Here is a 12,560-nt window from a genome sequence, read left to right on the forward strand (position 1 = left end):
CCCCCCCATACGGCAAAAAAATACATTTCTGTAGCCCAAAATATATTTTAAATATATGCACAAATTTTCTACATTTCTTCTACAATTGAGTATATTTTTAAATGTAAAAAAAATAGTTTAAACTTTTATATATCAAAATGTTTTTAAGGGCAAGCGAATACATTTCTTATTTTACATCCCATATGGTAAAAATGTATTACTTGCCAAAATATATTTTAAATGTATGCTAAATACAAGTACATTTTATAAAGTATATTTTTTCAAGTTGAAAATATATTTAATTGAACCTTTTTATGTTTACAGGTTCTTAACAAAGTTTTTCTTTCAATGAGATGTGAATATTTTCCAATGCGGTTGAAAAATATTGAGGGCTAAAAATATTTTTTATGCTCATTTCAAAATATACAACAAATGGCCAAAAAAATAATAATTTGGTGAAAAATATATTTTTGCTGAAATATATTTTTATTTAGGTTTACAAATATATTGTTTGCCAATTTTTTATATATATATATATATATATATATATATATATTATATTTTTGCCGTATGGGGCTGCCTGTGAAATGCAGGCTAAATGCTCATAATCTAATAAAAAAAACATCAAAGTTTGATGTTGCATTTGATCTTTGATCTTTCTTAGTTAATATTAAAGAGCACCAATGGTCCGATTCACGGTCCGATTTATTTTTCCTTTGGTGTATGGAAAACGTACAAACTCCAAAATAAACGATGACGCGAGTTATCATCTCCAACGTAAATCTCTTTTCTTGGACTACAACAAACACACAGATTGTAGGCAACAGTTTCCTTCCTGGGAATGGTGATGTAGACAAAACCAACATTATCATAATTCATCCCGCTTCGGACTCACAGCCTGTAAGTTAACTCCTGTTAGCAACCGAATCTTTCAAACATGGTAAGGAGTGTCACATTGCTGGCTGATGTCAGAGGTATTCAGGCCAATCACAACGTACAGATTAGCTGGCCAATCAGGGAAAGTTTTGTACAAAATCCGTGCATTTCAGGAAGAGAGTGAAATCTGAAGCTACAAAATGGTACGGTATGTGGAAAATAATGTGTTTTTTTAAACCATAAATCACACAAAACATTGCATTATACCAAATTCACAAAACAACATTGTTTTAGCAATGAAATAGGTGCACTTTAAAGATAAATCACAAAAATGCCTAGCTGAGTTTTCACAGACTGGGTCACAATTTTGTTACTGAAGTTTTTTGTCAAATAAAGATTTTGGTTCCTGGTTCGAGGACAACAGCTTTCATTTTTGGATCTCCCAGATGAATTTGTCCAAAGCTGTTTTGAGTGTCAATGCATGGTGATCTGTGTTTCTGAAATGTGTTTTTGAGGCTTATTACAGTCGTTCAACAAATCCACCTGAATCTCAGCGTCGTGCGGTGCGATCGCTGCCCCTTGAGTTCAGTTCGCACGTCTTACAGCACTGCGCTCGGACCGACGGCAGCTGGCATCGACCAAGCCACTGTAGTGTCTGACAGAAGCGTAATGTCAAACGGTCACGTAAACACGGATGACCTGAAAGAGACAAACAGATAAAAAACGTGACAGACATTGTAGTGCGAACAGGGCGATAAGGTGACGATACGCACAGTGAGTATTTTACACTTACAGCCATACAAACATCTCAGCATGAATAAACAACATCACAAACACTTAATACTGCTGTGAAAACAAAACACACACATGCATGTGAATTACACTCTAAAAAATATTGGGTTGTTTTTAACCCCGGGCTGGGTAACTATAGGACAGAACACATTTCTGGGTTAAAATGTGTTCTGTCCTATAGTTACCCAGCCCTTTAACATTCAAGTATACAGTAAGTAATCAAATATAATAAAACATAATGTGTTGTTAAACGTCACTTGACAAGACCGACATTTACAGGGCAAAAAGTCTAAAGAATCTGGTATTATTTTCTCCTTCCTGCAAAATATAACAAGACTACTAGGGCCTTCAGGACATTCATGGTGTTTTTATTTTGTCAAGAACTGTGAAATTTAAAAGTAATGATTTTTTTTTTGCTATCAGAAACACTGAGTTATTTTAAATTACTTTCTCCAATTAATACAAAAACACATCTGCCCAAAAGCTACTGAGCAATTTCAGCATGGATGTGACATTTGCAGTCAAAACTTGACATATAATTTCTCAGAGAATGCATTTTTTATCAATATATCAAACCATCTGTCTATATTTTCCTAAGCCCCTGAGTCTAGACATCAAAATAAATTAGTATATAGACGGTTTCATCGGACGCACATGATACACGCTTGGATCCGAACCTTACTTCCGGTTTTGTTTTTTTAATGGTCTGACTAGTTGCTAAACTGATCTCTTGAACAAATGCCTCGTCGAAAATAACAAATGTTTTGGTTTCCTAGGTAATCTATGTGTTGTTTTTTGCTTGTTATATAAATAAACTACGTTTAAAGAACTTTGTTGTTATTTATTCTTAGCAGAGTTTACCGGAAGTTACGTGCGGACCACGACAGTCGCTTGTTTATGTTGTTACTGCTGAAACGGTCTATACTCATGTTTTCTATTCTAGATGAGGGAAATATGTGACAAAAAAGGACACAAGTTTTTTGGGAAACAACTTGCCTTGCCTTGCCTTGCCTTGATGCACCAATCATGATTTTTCATTGCAGATTCCAATTGCTGATTTTTTAAAAGTAAATGGATCAAAACCGATTTCCATCATTTTCATTGTTTAAGCAACAGACAACAATACTAAAATAGTGCATAAACAAGAAGTTATACATATTCTTTATTATTATGAAAATACCTGAAGAACAGCAATATAAATGTCTCCTTAAGCCGTTTCCTGGAGCTGCGTGTCATAGCTGCGTATGTATGTTTCTTGGTCTGCAGCGCATATTGAGATTCTACACGAGAGCGCCCCCTTGCTTTTGGATGTAGCAGCATTTCAGCATAATTCATTGAGAAGCATAGCAAGCATCATCGGCCGATATATCGGTGCACCTCTAATAGGTCCCTGGTATTTAGCTATTGAAATATAATATTTGAAACTGCATCTTAAACACAATGATCAAAGATGCAACATACATGTGGTATTAGAAGTTGTTGTTGTTTTAAATTATATTTAATTGTTCCAAAATGTGTATAGCAAAATTATAATTGTTCTATAATTTCAAAATTTTAAAGAAAAGACATTAGTGGTCTGACTTCAGCTTAAATAAAACAAAACACCTGCACAAAAAAAAAACAAAAACAAAAAACAGTTGGGCTGAATAAAAGGGCAAATTAACTCTCTGACATTAGGTGGCACTTATGACAGCAGAAATACAGCGGTTACCATAGTTACTCTTAGAAACAAAGTAGCCATGTTGTAACGACATGAAAGTGAGAAAATGATGACAGAATTTTCTTTTTTGGGTGAACTATCCCTTTAATGCATTCTTTGGCACCTTTAATATAACAGCTTTGTATCAAAACAAAACATTCCTATTGGTAAATTACAGATTTGTTAAAGAATGCAGAAACGTACACAAATAAGTAAAGCACCAACAAATAAAATATTTTTTCATTAACATCAGACTGTAAAACTGTCTTTCTACTGCTAATCGTAGGTTACGGAGAGCACACACCATCTCTAGCAACTAAATTGTTCAAAAAGTGTAAAATACAGAAGGGGTATAAAATAAACTTGACACCCTGGGCCTGGGGCATTAACTGACCTTTACACGACATGAATTCACTTCTGTTATTCTTCAAGTTTGCCATAACACGGCTGACTAATAACAGCAAGTCCTGGACTGAACTTTAGTCAGACTTGTTGTGCTGAATTGCCTCAATAGAAGGACAATCATGTATCTGTCACCTCCAAACCACACAACAGCTGTTATAACATAATTTTAAAGTGTATTGTGAAAATACCTCCAGACCTGAAAAACATTCTTCACCGAGTGCAATTTTTTTAATATAATTCACTTATATACCAAAGAAAAAAATGACTAAACTTGCCACAAACTTAAGGAATGTATTTTATGTGATATCTTAGAGCAAAAAAATAATGCTTTGAATTCTTAATGATTATAACAAGCCATATATTGCTATCATGACCTCACAATATCTCCATTTATTTAACCTCTCTAATCTTAATGTTTTGACCTTTTTAGGTATGAAACTCTTAGCAAAAATATTTTTCTTAGAATATCACTGATAAACCATTTTAGTCCACATTTAGTCTTGAATGAAAAAATGATAGCACTCAAGTAGTAAGTTAAAGACAGACAGTATTTTCCAGAAGAGCAAAGACAGACGCCCTAAATTAATTTCCACGGCATTTCCAATGAATTAATCTCGTAGACGTCTAACAGAAGAGTCATTTATGTCAAGACTTAATCTGTCTTAGCACGACAGCACCGCTCTGAGCGCTCACATCACACAGTGTGTTGACAACAGTGAGGTCAAAGGGAACACAGCTGCAGTGGGATCACACGCTGCCTTCCTCCTCCTCCATAATCATCATCATCATCACACACTACTGTTTTGTTCACATACACACAGTGGCAGAATTAATGTCTTGAAGTCAAAAAGTAATAGGACACAGTTACATCAAAAATCATGAAACCTAAACTATTAAAATAACTACACTATAAAAAGGCAACTTAAAATAATAAGGCAACATGTCACAAGTGCTTTTTGGAGTTATGAACCATATCAAAAGACTGTTAAATGATAAAAAGTTATTTAAATTTTCCTAATGACTAAGGGTGTCAAGATTTTGATTTTAAATCGAAATTAAGTCACAACCTCGAACTTCAAATAAAAAAAAATGGAATCGTTGATGCTGCCACGCCCCCATGTCACTTAACACACAAACCTTAATCATGGTGACAATCATTAAACATCATTCATTCAGAAAGCCCTTACCCCTAACTTTAACTCTATACAACATATAACTAAAAGAGACGGCATAAATAAAGCAAGCAACGTAAAACTTAAAATGTTACCCACTGAACTGAACATGATGCAATGCATGCTGGGATGCTTGGGGATACTTTTTTGCTTGGGAAAACACAGATCTGACGGTACGCGTACAGTATGCAAAGTTTGCATAACGCCCACTATACGCTAAAAAGTGTCAACAAAGTCATCTTTGTAAGCATTGCATTTAGACAAACCTTCTGTAAAAGAGTTAGCAAAAGTTTATTTTGTGATTTGGATATTATGAAGTGTATGATATGGCTTAATTGTAACTCAAAACAGTACGTGTTTAAAACAATAATCACACACTTCCTGTATTTACATGGTATATTGGACACTAAGGCAATGCTGTGACACACAGTGGGCTTCAGCTGTGACAGAACCCATTGCTCTGGTTTGATGTCTGATTTCGTGACCCCACCTCCCTAACATCCTGTAAGCAGAAGATCTTAAACTACACTTCCTGCATTACTCCATATCCTCAGTATTGTTTGTGTTTATTTTTGGTCAACCATTGAGAACTTAAATCAAAACAGCAGAGAGAAGAGCCAGCTTCCTTGATGTTTCATTCCGGTTGTGTTATTTTAACAGCATAAGGACAGAGAAGTTGAATGGGTCGACTGAAATTTGGGTATAAAACACCAATTCAATTTGACATACATCAGTCCTGTACAAAAACATTGTAAAAGAAAAGAGTCAACATTAAATCTGTTAAGTACTGTAATATAAATGTCTTCATGCCCCTTTGCATATAAATTTATGCATTTCAGGTAAACATACAGTATCAGTTTGTGAATTCTGATTTTCTTAGGAATCAAACTCATGTTTTTGGCTATGTAATGTGCTTTACCAGTTTAGCACAGAGCATGAATAACACCTTTGTGGTTTCCATTCTTTTTGTTGCCATATGTGTATTGCTAAAATTAACACAATAACTTCCCACTATGGTTTTAGATCCGAATGGTTTACTCTACAGTGGCACAACAGTCAGTTGGACAACACCAAAATAATTTATTTCACATGATTATGCAAGACCTCTCTCAGCTTCCAAAAGACTCAGCAGTGAGACACAAGAAAAACAATGCTATTAATAGACACGGAGGACACCATTATTTACAAACCCAGAGCGGAGAAGTCCAAGTCTTACAGAACGTCATTAGAGATATCAGCCAAAATTCAAAATCTGTGATGCAATTTACTAATGCAATGTATAGCATGAGCTTATTCCCCACCATTATACGTCCAAGCAGAATTACGACACAGAGTGCAACTTTAATAGACAATATATTTACCAATATTATTGATAGGAAAATATTAAGTGGACTTCTAATTAACGATTTGAGTGATCATTTGCCGGTGTTTGCAACCATACCATGCTGTAAGGTTCCTTATAGAGACATACAAGTTAAATTAATAAGACATAAAACCAAGAGGGCAATAAACAATTTCAAAGAAGATCTTATAAATCAAGATTGGAAGGAAGTTTATGTTGAAGATATAGATGAAGCCTATGATAAATTTATATCTATATTAACAACTTTTTATGACAAAAACTGCCCTGTAAAGGAAATGGGGAAACAGAAATTTGCAGAAAAACCATGGTTAACAAAGGGAATCCAAAAATCATGCAGGCGGAAAAATATATTATATAAGCTTTTTATTAAAAAAAGAACTAAAGAAGCAGAGCAAGCATATAAGTTATATAAGAATAAATTGGTTAATGTTATTAGAAACAGTAAGAGAGAGTACTATAGCAAATCATTGGATAATAATAGAAATAACATAACAAAAACATGGAAAATCTTAAATGGAATAGTAAGAAACAAAGTTGGAAGGATAGGATGCCCAGTCTATTTTATGACAAAGAATAATGTAAACATAAGTGATAAGGAACAAATTGCTAATGAATTTAATGAGTTCTTTGTAAATGTTGGTCCCAGTCTGGCTGGGGAGATTGAAGACATTGGAAGTAGAAGTAAAGCATTAAGAGAGACGGGTAAGGTGAATAAGCAATCAATGTTTATAAGAGGAACAAATGGGAAAGAAATAATTGACATTGTTAAATCATTTAAAAATAAGAAGTCAACTGATTGGAACGATATGGATATGTCTGTAGTTAAACATATTATTGAGTGTATTGACAAACCATTGGAACACCTATGTAACTTGTCCCTACAAAAAGGTTTATTTCCTAAAAAAATGAAAATAGCTAAGGTTATACCCATATATAAAACTGGAGATAGACACAGTTTTTCAAATTATAGGCCTGTTTCTTTGCTTTCACAGTTTTCAAAAATATTGGAAAAATTATTCTACATAAGATTAAATGATTTTGTTATAAAATACAACATAATAAGCAATCAACAATATGGGTTTAGAAATAACAGAACAACCTCACATGCATTAATAGAATTGGTGGAGAAAATATCTAATGCAATAGAAAATAAACAATACACAGTTGGGGGTTTTTTAGATCTTAAAAAAGCATTCGACACTGTCGACCATGACATCTTACTAGAAAAACTAAAAAAATATGGAGTAAGAGGAGTAGCACACTTTTGGATAAGTAATTACTTAAAGGAAAGGTATCAATATGTACAAATAGACAATTGCAAGTCACAAATGTTGCAGGTGACATGTGGGGTTCCCCAAGGTTCTGTGCTGGGCCCATTGCTTTTTTTGTTATATATTAATGATATATGTGAGGTTTCCAAAGTATTACAATTGATATTATTTGCTGATGATACAAATGTATTTTGTTCTGGTGATAATCTGAAACAACTTTTGGATACAATGGAAAAAGAAATGGTATTGCTAAAAGACTGGTTTGATTTGAATAAATTAACATTAAATACAAGCAAAACGAAATTTATTGTGTTTGGTAATCGTTTATCAAACACAATAAGTAAATTAATGATTAATGAAGTTGAAATAGAAAGGGTGTCAACAATTAAATTTCTTGGGGTGGTTATAGACAATAACCTAAATTGGAAGCCCCATATATCTTATATTAAGAATAAGATTTCAAAGTCTGTTGCAATATTATATAAAGTTAAAGATTTCTTAAATGAAAAATCATTATATACACTGTATTGTTCCCTAGTGCTTCCATACATTAATTATTGTGTGGAAGTATGGGGAAATACTTACAAAACAAATATCAATCCAATATTTCAACTGCAAAAGAGAGCAATACGAATCGTGAAAAAAACCAACTATAGGGAGCCAACAAACTCCTTATTTATTGAATAAGAGGCTCTAAAGCTCAAAGAATTAGTAGAACTAAAAACATTACAAATCATGTATAAAGCAAAAAAACAACAATTGCCAGAAAGTATCCAAGGGTTGTTTACAGTAAGAGAATGTCAACATGACTTAAGAGAAGATTGTGTATTTAAAAAGAAACAAGTGAGGACCAACGCAAAATACCATTGCCTGTCGGTAAAAGGTGTAAATCTATGGAACAACTGTGATGATGAATTAAAAAAATGTGGGATACTTAGTAAATTAAAGAAATTATTTAAAAATAATGCACTGAAACTATATGAAACTAGTTAAAGAGTGATAATTGAACAAGTTGCTTTGTTGAATTTTGGATTATGAAACTGTATGCATATGCAAAATTAATGTTTATAATTTTATCAGTATTTGATTGATAACATAGTATAGGGTAATACATTTTTTTATTTTTTATTATTTTATTTTTATGTTGTTAAAATATGATGTTTAAAAAGGGTAGGCATTATAAGCAAGGGCTTCAGCCTACACCTGTTTCAGACTGAAGCATATATTTGGTTGCTTGTTAGCTCAACTGTGTTGACTGTCAGTCTGAAATAAATCATTCATTCATTCACTATATCATTCATTCACTATCATTCATTCACAATCACTATCGGGCCATTGACGTAATGAAAATCTGTGCCAAAAGCTCCAGGTTTTGTCAGATGCTCAAGTATCTGACAATTCACATCCCAAACTCCATCAAACAAAAACTAAAGTGTTGCTAATGAAGAAAATTAATAATTTCAAAACACATATCTTTAAATTATTTGAAAACACAACTCTATCAAAATGAGCAAATCCTTTTATAAGTTGTTCCTCAGAAGTGCTTAATGCAATTTTTCTTAAACTGGGGGGCAAATTTATGACATTTTATAAAATACATTAATTTATCATAAATTCTGCATAATTAAACCTCATAAAAATATATCCACCAACCACTAGCACTACAATGTGTCATTTACAGGTTTCCCACACCTATCAAGGACCTTCCAGGTCAAATAGCCTAAAATTCAAGGACTTAATGTGGGAAAACATTTCAAGTGAGCACAAAGTTACACTGTGTTTTTAGTTGTAACATAACTACACATTAAAACAACTTTGTTTTGCAAGTCAATTTAACCTACTATTTTAAGTTTTCATTCACTAAAAAAGTGCAAATTAAATAACACAAGCGCAATAGATTTCCTTATTACACTGCTCTCTGGAATGCTTGATTCTGATTGGTCAGTTGAGACATTTGCAGGTTTGTTCTTTTCAAATAATAACCGCTCCAAAGTAATATGGCATAGCTGGTACTACTTGTACGATAAAATTGCTCCGCGCAAATAAAGATTACCGTTTGGCGGCATCTTGTGACAAACACTGGACAACCACAATTAACAATGGTGGTACTATATCGTTTCGCGGAAAGATAAGAATGTTTATTTAAAACAAATATGCCAATAAAATGTTTCAAATTCATATTCATGTCCAGTTTTTTTTCTTATGTGGCAAGTAGCCGTGTAATAAGCGGGATAATGTAGAGGCAGCCGGTAGTTATCGGGAAATACAAGACCCTCCGATTCGCGTCTGGTCCTGATCACACTGTCAGGGCTTATTTCCCGATAACTACCGGCTGCCTCTACATTATCCCTTACATAATGACCAGAAGAAGTGACAAGAAGTTTTGAAACGTCTGGTATTGTGTGACTTCTCCTAGTGAGTAGAGATCGACCGATATATCTGTTTTCCGATATTTTCCCCGATATTTGAGCATTTTCCGATGATCGGATATCTGTTTTGTAATATCGGATTGACCGATAAACAAGACAATTGCGCGCTGGACGCATCTGAGGAGAGGAGCTCACAGCAGAAGCAGCGTGCACAGCAAATATGACGGCGGAGTGACGCGACTTTATTAAAAGGACTTTGAGTATACTTACTTTGCATATGAGGCATTTATAGCACAGCTTATTTGTGCATTAATGTATGTTATGTTAAATAAGTTGATATATTAAAAGCAATGTATGCAGCTTGTTTAAGAATAGAGACGAACTCACAGAGTCACGCTGGCTGATCCATCAAATCCGGTCCCAATAACGACGTAGCTTTGCATGAATAAAACAGCCATGAATTAATGCTTTGTGGAATTAAAAACGCTAAATTAAATTCGTTTTTCTGTTATTTATGCTTATCATTAGCATCGTAAAATCACGTTCATATTGCTGATCACTTACCGGAGGCTAAAGCACATCTACCACTTTTAACAAGATTTACCCTATTAACATTTACCAGATAAACATTATTTTGCTAAAATATCTAAATAAATGTCTGTGGATATTAATTAATTATTTATTACCTCCGCAAGCGGTCACAGTTTAATACAGTTAATGCGCGAGTAAATGCATAGATAAACAGCGCTGTCTACAGCCATTTCATAAGCTAAAACAACTAAATATTAATTATTCTGAAATCAAATAATGTTACCAGTTAAGAAATTTGATGATATATAAGCCGTTTTGTTTGTTTCTTTCCTGAATGTAGTATTCCAGTCAGTGATATTATTTGTAAAATCTCTTTGCTAACTACTGGTTGGATTGCTGAAGCCTCAGGTTGCTGGTCAAAACAACGATATTATATCCCAAAAAAGGCACTTAATCCACCTGTTTTACTCTATAAACTATGTATAACAACACTGTAAAACTTTTCACTGTAAATTTACAGTAAAATACTGGCAGCTGGGTTGCCAGCCATTTACTGTATTTTTACAGAACCACTACTGTAAACAACATTTACAGTCTTGCACTGTAATTGTCAGATACAGTATAACGCTGTAATTTATTTATTTTTACAGTATACACTGTAAAACTTTACACTGTAAATTTACATACAGGCAGATATATTGCCAGCAAATTACTGTATTTTTACAGAACTATAACCCATTCTGTATTTTACTGATATGCCACTTTTAAATTAGGAATTTATATTATATGTGTAACAGTAACAATAGTCTCAAATGGAAATTAAATACATAATACACAAATACAAAATTCTTAGAATATAAAACTTTATTTTTTAAAAGCAAAGGCCATAAAATTTACATAAACATGTTTGCTGAAATGTCAGCTGTATACATTACAATTAATAAACAGTTGACAGAACAGTTATGAATTATCAGAACATTAACAATCAAGTGATCTTATTAACTTTCAAAGAATGGAAATGTTTCAAAATATTTTAAATGATGCAAAAAAAGAAAGTCAGGAGGGAAAATACATTAAAGGATTACTCTACTTTCTTAATAAAACATCCGGATAATTTACTCACCCACATGTCATCCAAAATGTTGATGTCTTTTTTTGTTCAGTCAATAAGAAATTAAGTTTTTTAGGGAAAACACTCATTGCTTTTTCTCAATTTTAAAGACTTTATTGGACCTCAATAGTTTACAGATTAAATGCAGTTTAAAATGTGCTGTTTTGATGCAGCTTTAAAGGGCTCTAAACGATCACAACCAAGGCATAAGGGTCTTATCTAGCAAACCATCATAATTTTTATTGAGAAAAATAAAAAATAAGTACTATAAATCCATAACTTCTCATCTTGCACTAGCCTTGTGTCCCATCAGCGCAATCTAACGTAATGCTTAAGCATGTTGAAAGGTCACACGTGATGCATGCAAAACTACCGCCCCAGTGTTTACAAGCGTGGAGAAGGAGGAACGTTCAGACGTTGTTGTATATGGAATGATAACTAATTAATGTCTTTATGTCAGTTTGTTGTTTAAAATGGTCTGCAAGTGTGTGTTTCACATTTGTGATGCGTGACCTTTCGACATGCCTATGCATTACATGACGTCACGTTGGCGCGTCCACGGCTAGTGCAAGATGAGAAGTTGTGTATTAAAAGTGCATATTATTTTTCTTGCCGAAAGTTATGATTTTTGCTGGTTAAGACCCTTATGCATCAGTTTGGATAGTTTAGAGTAGGGCTGCACGATAAATCACATGCATTAGTCATGCGCATCTCATCACCTGCTTTCAGATGGAGCAGCTTTTACTAGACAGAGTAAACGTAGTTCACTGACAAGCAGGGCCATATCGCATACATATTATTAATGCAAATTTTGCCCTGATTGTCAGTGATCTATGGCGTTGTGTAGTACATGCTGCTCCATCTGAAAGCAGGTGATGGCGATTTACTACTAATCAAAGAACCGGCTTTACTGACGAGATGCGCAATGACAATCACATGCGATTTATCATGCAGCCCTAGTTTAGAGCCCTTTGAAGCTGTATGCGCCCTTT

General features: G+C 33.6%; 1 protein-coding gene across 1 annotated transcript in view; it reads right to left on the reverse strand.

Moving 5' to 3' along the window:
* Positions 1 to 534: 534 nt before the first annotated feature.
* Positions 535 to 12,560, reverse strand: part of adamts7 (a disintegrin-like and metallopeptidase (reprolysin type) with thrombospondin type 1 motif, 7) — a 72,265-nt gene continuing 60,239 nt past the window's right edge. Inside the window, exon 24 of the mRNA XM_065261628.1 lies at positions 535 to 1,554. Coding sequence (XP_065117700.1) covers positions 1,406 to 1,554 — 149 coding nt within the window. The 3' untranslated portion in view covers positions 535 to 1,405. The remainder of the gene's footprint in view (positions 1,555 to 12,560) is intronic.

The sequence above is a fragment of the Paramisgurnus dabryanus genome, chromosome 2, assembly GCF_030506205.2.
Source record: "Paramisgurnus dabryanus chromosome 2, PD_genome_1.1, whole genome shotgun sequence".
Classification (NCBI taxonomy): Eukaryota; Metazoa; Chordata; class Actinopteri; order Cypriniformes; family Cobitidae; genus Paramisgurnus; species Paramisgurnus dabryanus.